Source organism: Heliangelus exortis, chromosome 12 (genome assembly GCF_036169615.1).
Source record: "Heliangelus exortis chromosome 12, bHelExo1.hap1, whole genome shotgun sequence".
NCBI lineage: Eukaryota > Metazoa > Chordata > Aves > Apodiformes > Trochilidae > Heliangelus > Heliangelus exortis.
The window spans coordinates 3,378,331-3,399,955 of NC_092433.1; the positions used below are offsets into that span (position 1 = coordinate 3,378,331).

General features: G+C 42.7%; 1 protein-coding gene across 11 annotated transcripts in view; it reads right to left on the reverse strand.

Moving 5' to 3' along the window:
- IQSEC1 (IQ motif and Sec7 domain ArfGEF 1) overlaps positions 1 to 21,625 on the reverse strand; it is a 326,891-nt gene that overhangs the window by 135,921 nt on the left and 169,345 nt on the right. For 7 of the 11 annotated variants that reach the window (XM_071755440.1, XM_071755438.1, XM_071755437.1 and 4 more), the window contains one exon: positions 18,140 to 18,184. The exons of 3 other annotated variants lie outside the window; for them this stretch is intronic. In XM_071755440.1, the coding sequence (XP_071611541.1) occupies positions 18,140 to 18,184 (45 nt within the window). Of the gene's footprint in view, positions 1 to 10,513; positions 11,161 to 18,139; positions 18,185 to 21,625 lie in introns of those variants that run through there. One more of the 11 variants, XM_071755445.1, reaches the window with a different exon arrangement.

Sequence of the window (21,625 nt, forward strand, 5' to 3'; positions counted from 1 at the left end):
AACAGCAAACTTTCATGATCAGATGCCTGCATTCAGTTGCACAACTCCATCTTGTGTAAGCCTATTTCATCTAGGATCTCCTGACTGTTACTACTATAAAAAAATATATAGAAATAGGCTGTTTCAGGGGTTCCCTGACAACTGTTCCTAAAGCAAGCTATTCATGGCTCATTAAAATGTCAGAACAAGCTCCACAGCTCGTTGTACATTTTAAATCAGCAGGCTTAATGAAGAAAAATTGTATTAGAAAACTCATAAATCTGTTCTCAACATTGAAATAAATTTCCACAATGGAAAAGGCTACAGAAGTTCACGTGGACCAGTTGAACCCTGCCCAATACCTTAACTTGCAAATTTGAGAGATGAAGTGCCTACAAGATGGATTCTCTGATTTTTGTATGGTGTACCCTGGAAATACTTCATTTGGTATAAACAAGCTGATACAGAGATATGAACCCAGCAGTTTGTTTTCTGTGCTGTATGAAGGTACCAAACAGCAAGCTCAGTTGTGTCAACTACATCTCTCTGAGCTTATCCTTGAGGCTCCGATGTAATTAATGTTTTTAGTTTATACATTCCTTCATTCACTTTCAGTTGTAACATTTTCATATTGACAGCATCTGCAGGAAATGAATTTTATCTGCTCTAAAGATAGATTAAGGTGGATGTACTCTACAAGAGAACAGTATTTTCACCACCTGCTTCATCCATGCTTCTAAAATTTGTGCACAACCAGTGGCCAAAAGAATTAAAATAACCTGTGCCCCCTGTGTCTGTCCCCATCATGGGACAGAAGTGAAATACTGTGGGGTGGTTTGGGGTGTGTGTGTTGTTTTTTGGTTTGTATTGTTTTTTAAGTCATTGCTGCTGGATTTCCCACAGTAAAGAGACTATTCATGAAATACTCCAGTAGGTATTTCAGCTCCTGTCTCAATGACCTGGGTTTGTCTACTAATTCCCAGTGAAACCTGTGAAAATCAAGGTAGCCCTCCATTATCAAGCATTAATTCTGCAGGAAATGGCAGGCCCAAATTTGGAATATGGAACTTGCAGGCAACCTGCAAAGATAAAATAATACCCATCCAGGAAATGCTGAATACTGTGACAATCACATAATGAATTAATATGACTCTAGGATTTGAGTTCTCTAACTGAATCTCGGATGTAAATAAGTGCTATTTATTCTGAGATAAATATGAAGAACAGATGGCTGTGAAATACTCCTTGAACTGATGTTGGAGAGGTGTGCTCAAACCCAACAGCATCCAGTAAAGCTTCAGGAGGGCAGGGAGAACAATGCTGGATTTGAGGGAGAACGGGTGCTGATAGCATCAGCTAATAGCTGCTGATTTCTGTACATCCACAGATGGAAGGAACTGGTGATTAATCAAACCCTACAGCTAATTCTGCCTCTCATGATGGGCTGCCTCTTCTAAAAACAGCTCCTTCCTAATATGATTACCAAGAAGGTAACAGAACAGATATCAAAGAGAAAACTGACTCATCAACTATTTCATAACATTAAGAAAAATCTTATTCAGGAATAGGGAACTTTTCTTGCCCCAATAAGACAGGAAGTCCCTTTTGTCTTTGCTGTTTACTTTCTCCTCCTTTGTTCACAGTGACATTACTATGCCTGAAACAAGGCAGAGATTAGCATATCAAATGAGTCCCTTTTTTTGAAGCCTTGTTTGCTTTCACTGTATGACAAGTCAAGATGAGCCCCAGCACTGCAGGGGCCTTTTGGCATCGTGTCTGTCTTTGACATGGATTTTCCATTTTGTACATCAATCATAATCTATTGTGATGATTCCACTGACAACCTTCTCCCACACTCACACGTTTGCCCAAGAAACCCCATCCAGTGCAGCCACTGTGGGTTGGTAACAGGGCTGTTGGGAGGCAGTTGCTGCCTGGCTGGTTTCTTATTTCTCTTCGGGTGTGGCAATAAAAACTTCACTTATCTCTTCCCCTTGAAATAAAACAAGAGATTCCATTCACAGGACATCACTGCATCCACCCAGCCACACTGCGTGGGACCACGCTCTGCATGAGGCACAGCTCCCCAGACAGTGTTTGCTGATTGTTGTGCTGATTGTTGTTCTCCTCCCCTCACGCTCCCTGGAAACCTTCCTTGGCTGTGCCCTGCTTGCAAGCATCTGCAGCCCCACTCAATCTTGACAGCCACATCAGCACTGCTGTGCCTGGACCCTCGTGTCCTCCCACCTTGCCACAGCAAGGTGGAGGAAGAAGTTCTGCCTCCTTCCAAAATTCCTTCCCACTTCAGCACTCCAGTGTTTCCAAACCCAGAATCACTGTGTCTGCCCAGGACACTGAGTCTTTCTGCTTTCTTTTCAGTGCATGTATTAATAGGCACAATCATGAAGTTCTGCCCCCTGAATTAGATGACCACGTTGTTCTTAGGTTTTCCCCCAGTATTTCCACACTGGGTGGACAGACCCAGGTGCCTTGGAGCTGCATTTCCCTGTCTATAAACACAATTTTCAACTTGGTAAAACATTTTGCATCTTTTTTTTAGGAAGAAATCTTTAAATCCAAGAGCCACAAGCACTAATTCAGAGGTGCTGCTGAGACCCCAGCACTCTGAAGTGGCTTATGAGGACTGAGCAAAGAATTGAGGTGATGCAGGTGGACCCACCCTGTGCTGCCCTGGCCTCACACCTATCACAAAGTCAGCAAGAGGGGCTGTCTGCTGCCTCTCTGCCCTGCAGCACTGCCCAAAACTGCTGGTGCAGGTGAGCTCACACCTGAAATAGCTGAGACAGATACACATTTTTTGTTTTGCTGACTGTACACAGGAGAGGTGAACTTCTGCCAGAGAATCAGAACAACTGAAGACTCAAAATCTAAAAAATGCTGAAACAAAAATCACCACAAGTTGTTGGTCAGAACTCTCAACTTCACAGAATCACAGCAAGTGAGGGGTTGGAAGGGACCTGGAAAGATCCTGGAGTCCAACCCCCCTGCCAGAGCAGGGTCACCTCCAGGAGGTCACACAGAACACATCCAGATAGGCTTTGAATGGCTCCAGGGAAGGAGACTCCACAACCTCCCTGGGCAGCCTGGGCTGGGGCTCTGTCAGCCTCACAGGGACAAAGTTATGTGGAACCTCCTTATATTTACCTCATATTTATGTGGCATCCCCTATGCTCCAGCCTTTACCCACAGCCCCTTCTCCTATCACTGGACATAGCTGAGAAGGAACTTGGCCACTTCCAGACATGTACCACAGGGGTTGGTAACAACACCAGGATTTTCCTAATGGTTTTCTTTGCTAAAAGAACCCGGAGCAAGTACTCATCACTGTGTGATGGAGAGTACTGAAGGATTCTTACAAAAAACAAACAAAGAAATGTTGCAGGGGAGAGTAGGGATGCAGCAGACAGAAAAGAACAGGGAGGTTTTAATCTATTTTCTATTTTTTACACTGGAAACAAAGCTGCCATTGGCAACGACATTACAGGGGACATAAATAACTGTTGAAAAAAGCTGGGGACTTTTTAGAAGTTGTAGGTGGTGCATTACTTTTAAATGATATTAAGAGAAAGGCAGCACTTAATTTGGAGTCTCACACTGTTATTCTCCCCCCTCCTGAGGTTCCTTCAGATTTTGCATAAAGCCCTGCATGATAAGCAGAGCACTCTGGTGCAGGCAGGGAGAGGAGCTGGGAGAGTCAAGCCCCTGTCATGAAGTTACTGAGCACCCAGGACACTTCATCTGATTTGGTGCTTGATAAAGCCCCGTGCTCCGGATGCAGGCATCACTTTACACACGACATCTCTGCAGCTGAGATAATCTTACCCTGTGCAGAGGCCCATCCTAAATTAGGTCAGTATAACATTCCTATGAAGAGGGAAACCAGCACACTGCAGCTTCAAGAGTGAAGGAGGCAATGTCTACTTATTTTCCTGAAGCCTTTACCAGGACAAAATTATAAAGCAGAATTTAACAACATTTCTATTATTATATAGATTAGATTTATAGGGCATTTGACAAAAGGGAAATGTGTTAGAGCTAGAATGTTTTAGGCTGTCAGAAGAGCTCCGGACCTATTTTTAACTTAGGTAACACTCATTTTATACAACAGCTATTGCCAGTTAAGGATTGAAAGGAGGCTAAGAAATAGGTGGGTTTTAACTTTTCAGACTGAAAAGAATTGTGGCTTTTAAAACAATTTAGAGTCTCTTTAAACCTTCAACATTTTTAGCAGCTAGAAGAATGGGTTTAAATAAAATGTTTTAACCATGCCTTTTCTCCTTAGCCTTCACTGTATTTTCTTTCCTTTCCTTTAACTTCCTTTCCTGAATTTTCACAAGAATTCTCAAGAGTATGCAAAACACAATGTTTTCTGGGAGGTCACATACCAGACCTGCTGCAGAATAAAGTCAGCATGACTTTGGCATTTTGATAAAGGGCATCCCCAACAAGCTGGCACATTTGTGTGGCTTCAAAGAGGCCCCTCCAGCACCCTTCCAGCTGCAGCTTCTGACAGATTCCTCCTGTGTCTCCAGGCCTCCACCATGCTCCCAGACTCCCTTTTCTGTGACTTCATCTTGGAAATCTATCAAAGGAAACTCAGAAAGCATCCAATCCCCCTCTGCAAGGCACAGAGCCAAAGGCACAATTAAAATGTGACTGCTCTAGGGTCTGCCCATCGGTTGCATCCAAATACAGGAGAGAGAAAGGAGAGCCTGGCCAGCACCCTGCTGTCCTGGGGTGCAGCTGGAGGCCAGGCACCACCAGCCAGCAGCTGGGACAGCCCCAGCACACATGCCACAGCTCTTCCAAAATCCTGAGGTCAATCTTGGAAGCTGTTTGTGGAAGGTTAAAATCTGTACAAGTGTGAAGAACGGGGAACCTGAGGACTCCCAGATGGTTCCTGGGCGAGAGGGGAGGAGGTGAAGAAAAGGAAGGTTTTAGGAAGGCCAGACTTGACTTACTGCAGACAGGCAGAAAAATGAAAGGCATGTGCACCAAGAACTGCCTCCAGACTGAAGCCCAGTTTATCAGTGACAGCAGTGGCTGGGGGAAGAAATCACACAGCCCTACAGATCTGAGCAGGATTTTTGCTCAGCCATGCCCAAGTCCCAGAGCACACCTCTGAAATCAGGGGATGGAAAGTTAGGGGATCCTGTCAGATCTCTGTCCAGCTGGGAGCAAGGAAGAGCAGCAAAGCTGAGACAAAGTAGAGGCAGAATTTAAGGGATATGAACAAGGCATTTTGAACGCTTGCAGGAAGATGTTCTTGTAGATGCAAAATAGTATTACATTACAGTAAAGGCTTTAACCAGATTAGCAGGTATTTCGGGTATTTCAGGCCTCTAACTGTTTTTAAGGTATTTTGCTATTTTGCATATTTATTTGAGGGTTTCCTCTCAATTTTTTTGCTGAGTATGGCAATAGTGCAATCTACACTGCTTGCAGGCTGTACTTCAAGAGGATGGTGGATTTGAGGGGACAGAAGGAGACACTTTTATGCTTCTAGTTGCTCTGGATCTAATAAATGTTGCCAAAAACAGCCTCTGGGGAGAGAGGTGTACTACAGGCATATGACTCAGCCCTGCTCTGGATGAAGTCACTGTCAAGTGAAAGCAAACTATTTGTCTCTAACAACATATATGGTGAACTCTAAACACAAGTTCAGGACAAAGCTTCAGTAATTTTTCCCACCCACTTTGCTATTGTTTTGCTCACAATACTGCAAAGGAGCTCATGATTTAAGTGACAGCAAGACAAGCAACCAAACTGACATCACTGTTGACAAAAAAAGTTCCCTACTCTCAGAATCTAGAACCTAAGGACTGCTCAGTCCCTGAGGTGTGTGACTAGCACAGAGATATTGTTCCCAGGAATAAAGGATGTACTGCAGGAACCACTACCTACAACTTTTTCTTTCCTTTATTAGGTCTGTTTTAAATTATTAATTTAACAATAGCATCCCTTTTAACTACATACTTCCACATGACCATCAAGCTCTTTGCAGCCTTTCTTGTGCTGCATTTGGCTTCAAGACAACAGCAGCACTGCTCTGCACCTGAGAGCAAGCATGTTACCTGGCACATCTGAACCCAGCTCTCACACTCCTAGAAGCAGAGCCCATGCTGCTAACACCAGGAATGAGGAACAAAGGCCATCAAAGCACATTCTTTTTAACAAAGGGTTAACCTACAGACCAGTCCTGACATGGATCATTTAAAGCACATGTGCTGTCTGTGAAACTGCATCTAAATTAAGGCTGCCAATTCTTTTAATGGCTTCAAAAGCTACAAATTTGTCTTGGAAAGCAGAGTGGGAAAGGGGATGAGCACAGAGCTGCAGGTGCCCTGCAGAGAGCAATATCAGAGGGGCTCAGAGTAGCTTCTGACACTCGATTACTTTGTGATGTTCACATTCATGAGAGCATTTTCATTTGTATTCATGATTGAAATATCCTAATGGGACTGAATCATATCCCAAAATATAGACTTACTCTTACCCAGAGAGGGCTTAAGCACATGATTCAGTGTATCCTGAATGACAATGCTGGAACTGCTGGTCCCAACTGCAGTCTAGTAGAAACAATTTCAACTAATCCCTGCTTCAAAAACCCACTCATTGCTCTCTTCTCTTATTCCATCGGGGTGGCTGTGATCAGATGCTTGCTAGAAATGGCCCTAATTGTTCAGTAAGAGACTCATGCCTCCTTTACAGAGCCCACACTGAGGAAAGAAAAATGAGAAGTGACAAGAAATAATTTAAAAAGTGGTGGGTTGTTGGTTTTGGTTGGCTGGTTGGTTTTGTTGTTTGGTTTTGTTGCTGTTTGGGTTTTTTCCTGTCAAACAACTGGCTTCCAGTAAAGTATCCCTTTCAAACTTGGCACTTTATACTCTCATCTTAGCAAAAAGAGAGGAGGCATTCTGGGAGGAAAAAAATTCCCCCCAAACTACAGATTACAGCCACCTTCACTGCCAGTCACCAATTTTCTCACCTTATGCTTTAGCTTTAATGCAATGCTAATGGTACCAATTTCTTGCTTGGGCTATTACACACCAGCTGGCAGGAGCACAGCATGAGGCACCCACTGGCTAAAGAAAATCTTCACTTTCACGTGCTAAACCTGAAGTCACATGGTTTTATAATAATCCATCAGACATGTCTCCTCAAAATCCCATAGAAATACTAGTGATTTGCTCACCTTACCCTTTATTCTGTTACAGAAAGACATCCTATGCTTTCAGTATTGGAATTCAAAGGACCCCAAAACCCAGCACTTCAGTGAGGGGTCACGCTGGCTTGACCAAAATGCACTCAGTGTTACAGGCAACAGGCTTCTGAAATCTGATTTTCAATTAGTGTATTATCAAACATTTTTACAGTAGATTTCTACCCCAGTTGCCCCAGTTTGCTATACAAATTCTGATGGAACTCAGCTCAAAGTTTATACACACATTGCTGGAGGCATCAGCATCAGTACCCTGCAATGACTTGGCTTTGTGACTGTGTATGACAGGCAAAGTGCAGCCACTGAAACACTTGAGAAATGGACCAAAAGTATAGTTGGCTCATGCTGCCCTATTTCCCCCTCCCCCTTGCTGTGCTGAGGCCATCCAGCTCCCTGAACCACTGCTCACAAAGGACTGACTGCTCCCCAGCAGCCATCTGCTCCAGGCTGGGTGCCTGCCCTCAGCTGGGCAGTTCTTCAGGCATGGGTCACGTACAGCACTGGATTTTTACCTTAGATACCTCAGAAAACAACCACCTCAGAAGGCAGAAACTGTCCTAGTTTGATTTCATCCCAGCTTCCAGAATCACTCTTTTCTCAGAGTTGCCCCCACTGGCTCACCTGCCCTGTCCTCCAGCCCCACAGCTCTGTGCCCCAGGGACAGGCCACCCTCCAGGCTACCTGAGCCTCTTGCTGTCACCTTGTCCCCAAGGGTCTGAGGAAGCAGCACACTTGCCAGACATCAGGAGATGTCCAAACTCCAACTATGCAACAAACTTGGGCTCACCCTGCATGGACTTCTCTTGAGGTCCATGGATTTCACTATAGATGCAAAGTTCTATGTCAGTGGCTCCCAGTGCAAGACACAATTGCAGCACAAACCAGAACTGTCCAGGTTGGGCAATGAACATGATCCCACAGGATTTCCCTGAGTAACAAAAGCTGAAAACCATAGCTTGACCTCAGAATGTAGAGCAACAAGCCACAGAGCTTCTGAACCATCAAAGCCACTTACCATGGTTTGGAGCACTGAAAGAAATTGAAAAAAAAAAAAAAAAAGTCATGCTCTGCTCAGTCCACAAAAGGAAAGAGAACAGTCACATTTCTTGTCATGTATGGCTTGCCAAGCACTGCTGGGGAGGGTGAGTGAGTGAGGAGTAATGAGCAGAGCTCTCACGGCCAAGCCAGGAGGCTCTGAGTCACCCCACAGCACCAGGAACACAGGGCTTAAGCAGGAGGTGGGCAGCTACCCCTCAGCATCCCTCCTGTCTGCTCTGGACCATCACCTGCTGTCCCAGCACCACCTGTACACAGGGAAGGCTTGGAGGGCTGGTACTGCTTTTCCTCAGGACCATGGCTGGTCACCAGGTCACCGTGGTGGCACAAGGGAATGTCATGCAGGGATGTCTGGAGGTTGCTCCTGCCTGTGCTGCCTGACACATCTTCCCCCACACCATCAAAGCACAACACAGGGCAGGCAAGAACCCTGATGCCAGTGTTAAAAAATCACTTAGTAAGGCTCATGCCATGGAAATGTTACAAGTCCTGTTTTGGTTATGTTACTTCTATACATAAAAGTAAGAAATAAATACACACACAAAGCTCTACCTCACAGCCCCTTGGCTCTTTTCCCACACTACTTTAAAACACTCCACAATTACAAAGAAAAAGTAATTGAAAGTAAGTCTCAAGAAAGTGTTGTTTCATTGAATTTTTTTTTTTCTTTTTAACATTAACCTCCTTGCATTTAGCTCTGTTATTCTGGATCACTGTCTGTCACTGTGCTTTAGTCAAGAAAGTATTTTGTTTAAAACATGACAAAGCTGAAACTTTCCTTCAATTTTCCTTGCCCTGAAATGATGACAGCAAAGTGCTTGCCTCTGGTATTTAAGTGCTTAAGTCCTCTTTTGACTGTTCAAGCAAACACACTCCAGGAGGAAGGCTCAAGTACATCTAGGTTTTGATGACAAATAAATGAACTATCTAGAAGGAGACAAATGGACAGTCCTTAGCTATTGCAGAGGTTTCCATTGGAAGGTGTAGAGTAACTTAAGAGTAATTCATCTACAACAAAGCTGGGATTTTGCCAGGAAGCCAAGACCTTTAGTTTAGTTACATTTATTTGTGTCAAAACAGTCTGGCTACATTTCTATCATTTTTTATGGTTTCTCGGGAAAGAAGACTTTACAATGGGCTGGAGAGGTTGGAAATTTTTTGCCTTAGAAACAGAATCTGTGAAAAGCTGCAAGAAGAGGAAAATAAAGCTATCTTTTGAAACTTCACAAGCCAATGGTCACAGATGAGGGTCCTATATTACTCAATGCCAGAAAGTGCAGGGCACCCCTTAAACCTTGAAAAAGACTGGAACAGTTCCCTTTTCCAGCCTTCAGTCACTGCATGAAAAATTCAACTGTAATTAGCATTTAGTACAAAGCACTTTTTGTAGGCTGATAATAGGTAGTCGGACCAGAAAGTGTTCATAACAAGACCAGAATCCTATTTTAAAGAATTGCATGGGTTTTGTTAACAATGAAGAGATCCCCACTTTTTTCCCTGAAAATTCAAGTACAGATAATTCCCTCTACTTGTAGCATAAATCAAGAGCAAGAAAACAGAAATTTAGATTAAAAAGCATGAGGGTAAGTTCAGGGACATGTTAAATGGAATTGCTTATTTTGCTGTTCCATTAAATAGGCAAGCTCAATGCATCTGACACCCAGCCCTATTCTTTATGATCACAATTCACCATCCATCATTTAAGCTCTGTGTCAGACCTGAGTGAAGTGCCCATCGTGCTGAATGACTCTGATGTGCACTTTGTGCTTGGGGGAGGGGGGGAGAATTGAAAGATGAACTATTACATTACTAAATATCTCGGGGAAAAAAACATCTTCTCTGCATTACATAAATTTCCATGACATTTCAATTAATCTCCTAGTGCTATTTACAGTACACAACACGAGCGACCGTGCCTAAGGATAAAATATCACAGAAGAAAAAGTACTAATTGAGCCTTAGTTGGAATGATGTGACTTGAACTAAATGTTAAAGTCAAACAGCACCATCACCTTTCACATCTGCATGCACAGAGACAAAAGTAGGTGATAATTAAAGCAATAAAAAAAGCAGCTTTACAATCTTTGTCACAAGTTCTCATTCATTCTCCTACCACTCCCTTTCCCCTGCATATTTCCCTTTCAGCAAGAGAGCAGAATAGCAAGGAAAAGCACTGGTGGCATCATGTGCAGCCACCCAGTCCCAAAAAGCATTTCAGAGTTAATGTTTTCTTACCTTTTATAGAAACCATGGAGAGGCTGGAGACATAAAAACTGCCAGTAATCCAAGCAGAAGGCCTTTAACTTCAGCATTTTCAAATACTTCTACTGCAGCAACTGTGGTCTGCAGCTAGGTTTGAACAACACAGGACTTTTTTGTTATGATTTGAATGACTCAAACCCAATCTAACACACTCGTCTCCTTATTGCTGCAGCCCAAGTGTTTCTAATTGCTCCCCACCCGGGCTGCTATCCCTGCACATGGCACAGCACCTGCAGGGTTACAGTATCCCACTTTGATACAAAGAGGCAGGCGCACAAAGGATACGAATTCATGTGCGCTCTTTGATCCTGACTGCAGTTTATCTTTCCAAAAGTCCCCAGCGCTCCCGGGATAACTGCTATTACACAGAAATCCCACTTCTCCTTTTGGCTATTTTAGGCCGAGCTGAAAGCCTCCTGGTCAAACGCCGTGTAAATATTCCAGCTAAGGTTTGTGAAGAACCTCTGGAAAGCATCCTTAAAGCTCACAGAACTTGGGAAAACGCAAGCAATTATCTCAATCAGATCTGACAACAACTGCCCTATAATCACAGAACTGCTATGATCCCATCGCATGGGAACTGCAGGCTTTTTTTTCCCTTTTTTTTTCTCTCTCTTTTTTTTTTTTTTTTTTTTTAAATAGAGCAGCACACAACTCGGTTAATCAGCTCCTCCTGTGTAAATCACATCAGCTCCATTGTCTGCCAGCACCTATGAAAACTGTGGGCTCCTTATGACAGGGAAGGGGGGGGGGAAAAAAAAGGCGAAAAAAAAAAAAAAAAAAAAAAAAAAAGGCAGGCAGAAGTGCAGACCCTCCCCACTCCCCAGCCCAATTATGCTTATCTTATTCCCAGCACACTTGGCCAGTTAGCTCTGTGTGAGGGAAAACTAATCATCTATCTGAGCCACATGGTGCGGGCGGGCAGCCCCCGCCGCGTTGCCGGGGCAGCGGGGAGGGGATGGGGGGGGGAAACGGGGAAGGGAGGGGATGGGGACGGGCTGGAGACAGGGGGATGGGATGGGATGGGATGGGCTGGAGGGGACAGCAGAGAGGGGTGGGCTTGGGGGGACAGCGGCTGTGCGGATGGGTCGGAACCGGCGGCAGTGCCAGCCCCTGGGTGTGCGGGGAGCGCGGAGCCAGGAGCGGCGCGGAAGGGATCTCAACCCTGGCCCCATTCGCTGTTTCAAACCTCTGGCGAGGCGTGGCAGGAACAGGTCGGTTTTCTTCTGAAAAGACCAGCGACACAGCTCCGGAGCTGGTGTCTGTCTGCCTGTATGCAGGCATTGGCCCCGCGGTACCGGACCTGGCCCTCCTGGGTCCCCCGGGCAGCCCCAGCCCCGTGGGATGCTCTGAGTGGGGTCACCGGCACAGGAGTGTGGGGTTTGTCCCACAGGACACGTTCCTGGCACTAGAGGAGACTTAGTGCTTCCCGTTTTCAAAGCTATTGTTGTAAATACCAATGAGTGTCCCAGTGCAGGCTGAGCAGTCCCTATGGGCAATTCCCTGCTCTTTCCTTTTCCAGAAACTGCAATTTGGGTATTTCTCATTCTGCTGGGTTTTTGGAAATCACTAATAGTGTGCATTTCGGATGGAGCTTGAAATAATACCATAGGTAACAGGAACGTAAGAGTTCCATTGAAACAACAACAAAACCAAGAGCAGCATTTGAAGAAATATTTAAAAGCAAAGATGCTGACACTTGCACAGGTGGTTTTACAAAAAAAAACAAACCCCAAACCACTACACATTTTTAACACTGTTTACAAAATATGAAAAGAAACCCAAAGCCCCAAACTGTAACTTGAGGCTCCTTTCCATGTAGACATATCTAGTTCCCCAAGTGCCTGGATAATAAGCTATATTTAGGGAGCCTTTTGGTTTCTGGTTTTACTCATTGTCACTATTCAGTTCCATAAAGGCCTTGCAACTTCTCAGAAAAAACAGTTTATGTAAGTTTGCCTGAAATGAAATTATAAATCTATTTGAGCAAGAACTGTCACTTGAGCAAAGTGAAGAAATGGGTAAGTTAAGCCTAGACAAAGTTCAAAAATGTTCCTGTCACACACAGTCTGCTATCTCCCTAAAAATACCTTGTGCAGCTCAGGGTGAGTGGTGGAAACAAACAGATCATGGGAAAAGCAACTTGCACAAAAGAGCACAAATGCAATGTCTGCTTGATTTGGGCCCTTTAAAAAATAATGTCTTGTAAGGATTCTCCTTGCTATACACAATCACCTGTGATGCCTGCACCCACTCAGGGTGACTTCTGTGAGAAAGGCACCCAAGCTGGTGCTGTGGCAGAGATTCCTCAGGAAACACTATTGCCTGCTTGGGAGAAGCAGGTCCCCTGACAACAAGGAATACTGTGACACTTCCAGATCCTTTTTCTTCCTGAATTCCCATTCTCCTGCTCTTCATTAGCTTGGCAATTTCCAAGAGAGTGCTCCCCTCATGGATAAGAATAGTTAAGAGTTTCATATCACAATCTTCTATCCCAGCTTTTCATCCCTAAAAAAAAAACGGTCCTGGTTTTCCAGGGGCAGCTTTATCTAAAGAGGAGCTGAATGAAAGGCCCTTGAGACCCAGTGCCTGCTCCCTGGCTCCTTGGTGCTGCCTCCTGCCTTGGGCTGGGCCATTCCAAAGGCCACTGCCTCAATAGAGAACACCACAAAACCTTTTCCCCTTTTTTTTCCAAGAACAAACAGCAACCAAAAACAAAAAACAAAAAAAACAAAACCCAAAAATCTGTGTTTGAGTTTTCCTTATTGGAACATGCATCTGTCTGAAATAATAATAATAAAAAAAGGGAATGCCATGCTCCATAACCCAGACCAGCTATTCCCAGGATGAAGGGAAAAGGGGGAAGCCATACTGAAGCAAGCCCAAGGGACACCAGCCATAGGCTTGATCCTGAAATGAGATTTTCCAACACTTCACATTCCAAAGCAATGTCTTACAAAGCAAATCATACCCTTTACAAGGAAAAAAAAAAAAAAAAAAAAAAGGCTATTTGTCACCTTAATTACTTAATTCTGAATACTGGACTTGCAGTGAGGAGAAGCTACGTACTAATGAATTTTCTGACAGCAACCAATTCTGATTATACAGCACTGCATGCAGAGAAAATGCTAATTAGGACTTTTGCAAGTGAAAAGCACCATGCTCTCAACACGTTCCTCATTTTTGCTCCTCTTCCAGGGGAAAACAACAAAGAAAATTAAGCTGCATCTCACGCTCACCCTGGATATAAAACCAGTTCTTTCAGAAAGGCATTTACCAAAAACCTTTGACTTCAAATTCCCAGGCTTAATAGCAGCAGGAATTTTTGGATGAGCTGTAGCTTCAGCACTTGTGAGCAGTTTGCTGAGAAGTTCTACAGTCATTTAGAGTTTTTCTGTGCAGAGAGGGAGCTCTGGCAGAAGTGTACTAAGGGCTCTGACAAGTCTTCCAAAAACAGCCACAAAAAAAAAACCCAAACAATAAGGGCAAAGTGAAAATCATAGAGTACAACACCTCCTTTTTTAGAGATGGTTGTCTTGTCAATCCATGAAACTCTGAGTAAAATAATCTTTGGGTACAGCATGAAGTCAGTGCCTGCTAGAGGTACCAGTGCTCTGACTTCAGATGTTGGGGAATCAGGAAAATGGACTTCTCTAGCTATATAATATTTAACCCTTCATGAAAAAAGTAAACTGAACTACTGTTATTTACTTACACACACCCTTAAAATGACACACCAGGAACATTCCTGAAAAAAGATTTTGCTTTCCCAGAAAAAGTGTACCTGCCTCCTTACACACAGAGTACAGAAATCATGAGCCTCCAGTGGGAAAACTGTTTTCCATGAGTCTTTCAGTACTTGGGCATGAAATACTTCAATAGCCACAGACAAAACCTTCATGCTAGTGATTTGCAAGTTGTGGAGCTCAAGAATATCATGAGACCAGAGCAGTGTGATTCCTATCTGTACTAACATCACAATACCCTGCTGCACACCCCACTAAAAAGTGGTGGCCATACAAGAACTACAGAGATGTAGAAAAGATGCCTTAGTGCAACCAAACAGAGGCTGAGCTGGTTCCTGGGAGGCTTTAAGGTCTCTCTGCTCACAGAATACAAGAGCACACAAAGCTCCTGCACTTTGGGTCCCTCTCTTGATACTGGAAACCAAACAGCTTCCACAGCTATTGGTAGAAAAATTGGTAGAAAAATTTCCTGGGTTGCTGGTACAAAGAATAAGGAAGACTTTAGTGGTCCAGGCTCTGGCAAACCAGATCTCTCTTCCAGGCCCTTTTACACATTTCTGGGTAGCACTTCAGCAATCATCCCTTCCCAGTGAGGGAAAATGGAAGACTTGTGTTCATACTGAGTTCTCAGGCCTTGCTGCACCATTGTGACACTCAGGCATGTTGGGCAAGCCCCAGAGAAGCCCAGAGAATAGGAAGTATAAAATCAAACTTTCTTCTCTCCCTGCTCTTTACAGAAAGGCAAGCTCTGCTGCCTAAAAATGCTTCAGTAAATCAAAACAAAGTTATTTTGCTTGAAAGAGCTCTCAGATTTATGCACTCCCCCACAGATGAATATTAATCATAACTTCATTTCTGGTTATTAAGCCTTTAAGCTGCCAAAATGTCATGAAGTAGAATAATAAGAAATTAATTCTTATAGCTGGGTATCTTTTCTGCATGCCTGTACTCTAAACACTAGCTGATCAATTTGTTACAGAAGATGACAAATATGCCACAAACGTCTACATAACTTAAATATTTAAATTGCTGGATTGTTTGAAATAGGTTTGGTAATACAGCAATCCAGAAAGCCCACAGTAAGATTTAGACACTAAGAAAATATTTTCAGGTATCAGATAAAAGCCGACAGAGTCCAGCTAAAGGTATCCAGAACAAATATTGTGCAAACCATGGAAGAGATTGTGCAAAACAGAATTTACATATATATATATACACACATACATATATATATATATATACACACATACATATATATATATATATACACACATACATATAAGCAGGCCAATTTGTACAGATTTTTCTCTTCATAAGGGACAGAAGCAAAATAAGCAAATCTTTCCTATTGGCTTTTTCAGAACTGTTTTTTTTCTCTGATCTCACAACTGTGTGACTTTCAAATTGAACCTGCAGAATCCAAGTGCAATCTAAATAAACCCAGGGGAAACAAAGGGATCTGTCTGATGAGGAGTCCACATACAACTGAAATTTAACAAAATCAGATTAATGGATTACAATGTTCCAGAGAAGGTGAGAACTAGAGGAGTGGTTCTCTGAGGGCAAACTTACCTTGTAGATGGGGACAGGAAAAAAGTGAGCAAGATCCAAGAAAAGTAGCCTGGCTAGAAAATACCAATGGCTTAACAGGACATTTGATGGGATCATATTAGTTGGTACACTCCACTTTGTGGGTCAGTCAAGGGCCAATATGCTCAACAGGTTAATGGGACTACATTGAGTAACAAGAAGTCATCTACTGTCCTTCATTTTACTTAAAAATAATAGCCTTGTCTTTAATTTCAACTCCAGAACAGACTTATTTAACTAGATTTTACATATTCAATTATTATTTACCCCTAGGCAAAATTCACTAGTTTAGCTATATAATCTGAAAATTTCTTTAATGTCCCCTCTATGACTGCTTTATTCCATGGTTTTTAAACATCATAAAATTATTTCATTTGTACTTTAGAGCTGCATTTTATATCCTTTTCTGGTAACCACCTTATATTACTTCACCCCAATTCTCAAATATCAAAAGGACTTGCTGCTTGCAAGTTATTTTCAAATAACATTTTATAAAGACAGCTCTGTGAAAAAATTTAGGCAACGTCTGAGAGAGGCTTTATAAAAGTGAACGGGATGAAGAGGAAAGTCTCAAAATCTCTCATAACAGAATTTTGTTTTGTTTTTAAAGAAGGTAGAACATAAGCTATTATATCCCTATTATCTGAAATATAAAGAAGTGCAATCAAGGATTCCATGCCAGCCTGCATCTCTCTGTTGCAGGCTTAAGAAAGCTTCTCCCTCTGCCCGCATACTAATGAGAGCTGAGGCACTGAACTTAACTCAGCCCCTGGGCTGGGAAACTCTGTGGTTCAGGAGGCCACCAGCACTGGCAGTGCCCATGCCAGGGGGTATTACATCACATGCTCTCAGTTTACTGAAAAGAGTTTAAAGCAAGGAAATATTCACATGGGTTTATTATCCCACAGTATCTCAAAATGAACCAACCGTTGAGGTCTCCGGAAAACACTCAGTGCCACTAAACCTATTCAAAGAATATTCCCTATCCCTGTTCCCACCAAATGGTAAGATTCAGACACTTCTTACATCTAATTCTTCCCAAACTTTCTCACTGATATTTCCCATGGAAAAAATGCCATTGGAAGGAAAAATCCTGTAACTATTTTAACAAAGATTATCTAGCCTGGAATAAAGACAGCAGTGATACCTGGTTCTGGGAACCTGAGCCCAGAGAATGGTGAACCATAAACCAGCTACACCATGAAGTTCTTGCTAAAATAAGTTTGCAGAAAAGCAGGGTGGGGTGGAGCTGACATTGTTTCCTGCATTGTCCTACCACACAAAGAAACAGTGTTCCAGTCAACCCTGGAGATGGGAACAAAACTCCAGTCATGACTACACAGTGTCCAGTGTTGCTATGCTGAGCTGAAAACAAAGATAATATTACAACATGGGGAGGGGGGTGGGGGGTAGTTTCAGGAAATGATAAAGCACATGCTTTAATTTCAGAGGCCATACACTAGAAAATAATGGAAGATTAATAATAAATAGGGCCTTTAATTTGAGTAAGGTTAAACAGAACTATTCCCACTGCTTCGTTTAAGAAAGGGAAAAGTTGCACAATGTGGGAAAAAGTCACATTCTCAACCCATAGCACCTCCAAAGGCAGACTTTTTACCTGACTTTGTTTTACCAAAGCATCTGTCAGATTGAGAGGAAGGGACTCTGCCACAACCTAATCAAAGGAAGGCTGTGACATTGATGCAGTCTTTAATGTGTGTGCAACTATGAGAATAAAAGATGCAAGGTGCCCACTTGATGTGCAGTGCTAACAGTGCTAAGCATTTTCTTTCCTAAATTGGGTGATCAAAGTAAAATCTCAGTTACTGCACTGACTCATATGACAGCACTCTCTGAAGTTTATACATGTGATTTTATCAAAATGCTGAGCAATGGAAAACACAAATGACTTTGACACAATCAGTATTGTTGACTCAAAGCAGTATAAAACTGCCAGGGACAGTCAAATGTTTTCAGCCCAGCCTAGGTTAAAATAATCTGAGAGAGAAATGGTTTGCCCACATGTGTGCAGGAACATAACTTCCCTCCCTTCCCACTCCTCTGGGAATGAACACAGCTTCAAGTTAGAGCTGAAAATCTGGAAGTGAATGCACAATCCCCTCTCAAACAGAAAACACATCTCCTTGGTCACTGCTCCTGCTGGCTTGGCATCATAAGATAGTTTGGTGAGGTCCAACTGGTAAGAACAGAGGTGATTTCTATCATTTCAGACCTAGAATTAGTATCTGTGTTACTACAGTACCTGAGTGGATCAGTTGAGACGCTGCTTCTCGTTTCCAATGAAGCCCTGAGATGACAGCAAAAGAATAAAATTATAAACTATTACAACTACTAACAATACTATGTCCTTAAATTCCAAATGCTTAATGACTTTACATTTTCTCCGTTTTCATTGACATTTTATAGTACTTAGCATGCCATTAAACATGGATGTGAACAATCCCCAAACAAAAAACCCAACAGCAATTTCCTAGATGCTAGAGAAAGGGGAATTACAGAAATATTTTTCTGAACTAGTCAGAAAGCAGTCAGTAAAATCTCAGCTAAGTTCACCTGTACTAGTGCAGAACCAGCAAAAAGCATCCTCACCAGAAGGCTTACATCAAAGAGTGAGGTGCAAAGAGCAGCACCAGGACAGGACAGAGTACATAATGCAGACCCTGAGCACAGGACAGGAGCTCTGTGCAGCTCAGGAGTACATACTGCTCCTGGCCACACTACTGTTACTCATAGTGTAGCCACTAAGCACAACCAGCACAGCTGCAGGGAACAGGGAGCTGGACAAAATTCTTCTGTGAGAGCCTTGTGAAGTTCCATTCTCCCCTCTTGCTGGGTTTCCTCACACTGGGCACCAGATCACTACTCCCTAGCAGCACAGTCACCCTCACATGCAGGGATTCTGTTTCTATTAAAAAAGGCAACCAGAGAGTCATCCTGAAGAAGTATTGCAGCAGAAAGTTTAGCTCAGATGCTGTAAGTACTGAGGTGCTTGAAACTACACTTTAGTTTAAGCAGCAATATGTTAACATGTAGTAAGGTGTTAATAATGGGACTTGCTTTCACTGAGCATAACTTTAGGTTTCTTATAAACATGTATATGATATAGAGTTAATTTTTAGGGTGAAAGCGGTTTTTCCACAGCAAATAAAACATTAATAAATGTAACAAAACATTACCAAAAGCTTCATCATGAACACTGTCACCATGTTAGAAGTATTTTTGAAATGGTTAATTGCTCTTCCCCATTACACAAACTACCACAGATCAATCTTTGCTCATATAGTCATAAATGTGTATGATCTAAGGAGGGTCATAAAATTAGCATTAGAATTGCACTGATTATATTTACAGGAAATACTTGTAAATCAGTGTCAAATCTTGATTTTTAATCCCAAGATTACTAGGTATTTACAAAAATACAAAGGGTTGTGCAAAGGGAAGAGGCCATAAATGCAGCATGTGCAAAAATCAGCTGTACAGAAATGGAAACAAAACCATATTGTCCAAATAGCTTTTAACTAAAGCCCTAAAGCTGTGAAACAGCTTTTAGGAGCTCATTTCACCCTGTAATTTGTTTGCTTCTGGAGTTCAGGATTTGTGAATAGTGATGAATTTTGAGGGGCTGGGTTACATATGTTGGCTTTGTGGCTCGTTGCTTGTTTAACAATTGTAAAGGCTGAACTAATTTACTTATAATTAAGTTTACTGCTTAACACAGTGTGCCATGGAAGTGCCAACCTGCTCACTGAGCCTGACTTTTCACCTTGCTTTTAACTCAGACTTATATAAAATCTGAACGGTTTTACCCTTCTTACTATAAATAAATATTTAACAGCCTCTGTCTTTGTGTGGTGGCAAGATGTTGTGAATAAAGAGGAGATGGAAATGAGACACAAGGCAGAGCTGATTAGCCTCCACCCCACTGCAACCTTGATTGTGGCCCTGAATGACATTGAGCACGCTGTGACCTCAGGGACACCTCAGACACTCACAACCAGCAGGATTACAGCTTCATTAAAAACACCTCGGGTTTCTTTCTGCAGACACCTAAGTGAGGCTCCCCAGCCACCAAAAGCTTCAGTCAGGAGATACTTAGGAAGGAGCAGTACAGCTCCTACAGCAAAAATACCCATCCTGGGGCTGTCCTGAAGCATGGCTCAAAGGTTCTGCTTTTACATAGGTTTTTTAGAGATTTCCCCACTGCTGCTAACTGCAGCTCAGTGTGACATTAGCAATCCAAAACACAAAAAGCCACAGGTCTCATTGATTCAGAGCCACAAGTGCTGCCAAGGTGCCCAGAGAGTCCCACAGGCAGGGTGGCAGTGGAAGGGCTTCCCCCAGTGCCACTGTTCCAGAGGAGCTGTGCCCATGGTGGGGTAAGGGGAGACCCCATCACAGCTCTGGCCCCAATGCTGCCTCAGCAGGGAGCTGAGGAGCCCTTCTGCCAGGGTCAGAAACTCCTCATCCTTGTCCAACCACTTCTGCACATCCAGAATCAGAGCAGCCCTATGGATAAAGGCTTATGACTGGTTTTTCTCTGAGGGTCAGATAAGAATGGTGTCTCACACAGGAAAAGCTGTGTGAGCTGAACAGAAGTCTCCCTGGCTGACAGCCACAAGCAGATCACCAGCAAGGAGCATCATTCTCTCCAGATGGATCCAAGGAAAGTCTGATTTCTGCTTCTCTGGAACCTTCCCCCATCACCTCTGTCCCCACACAGCAGGTGAGCTGCTTGCTCTCACAAATCCTCTAAGATCCTTCCACACACATCTATTTTATCCTCACATGCTTTTCAGCTCAGGAGTTCATTTTACCCTAAAATCTTGTCTGAAGCATTATTAAACTTTCTCAATTAGTCCCTACTGCTCTTTTCAAGAAATTATCCATTTGGGGAAAAACCTACCCAGGGAGCAAGACAGAAACCAAGACATACACCAAGGAGGGTTACAGGCCCAGAAAAAGTGACAGCCCAGCCTTTAAACCTTGTCACCCACCCACAGATTCAACTTCCCATTGGGGAAAACCTCAGCAGTGGACTGAAAACATGAAAAACAATGCTGAACAGCCAAGAAAAACACCAACAGAGACAGAAGAAATAAAACCTGAAAGTTATTGAAAGATCTGGATTTGGGGTACAGAAAGTTAGTTAATTCTTACCAAGCTTACAGAATAATTTTAGTACAATATAATCACTCCCCCTCTTTCTTTACATCCAAAATTCCACTTAAATATTTTTTCCAAATACTGCTCAAAGATGGAAAGTTAATTTATAACAGAAATAACCCACATCCTAAACACAGTAATCATTAAGATACAGCAAGGAAAATAGCACATTCTAACCCAAACTAAATTCAGGAATGTTTGATTCAGGAAAAAGAAAAATATATCTATTTTAGGTTCATTCAAAACATGGCTTGTTTGGTTTGTTTTTTAACAGATTAACTGGAGAGAAAAAAAAGTACTGCACTGCTCTGCAGAAAACAAGCAGGAAGGTCTAACAATCCTACTTGTTTATTCCTAATGGGCACTGACTCAGTACATTTGTAGTCCAGAAAGAAATCCATATACATCTAACAAACCCATTGAAACTACACTATTAAAAATACAATAGACTCGCCTATATGTGTACAATTACCACTTTGCACATACACAAGAAATGGAAAAAAAAGCCTGCCCAAAATACCACGTGTAACCATAGAACTGTGCCCAACGAATTGCCTGAAAATTG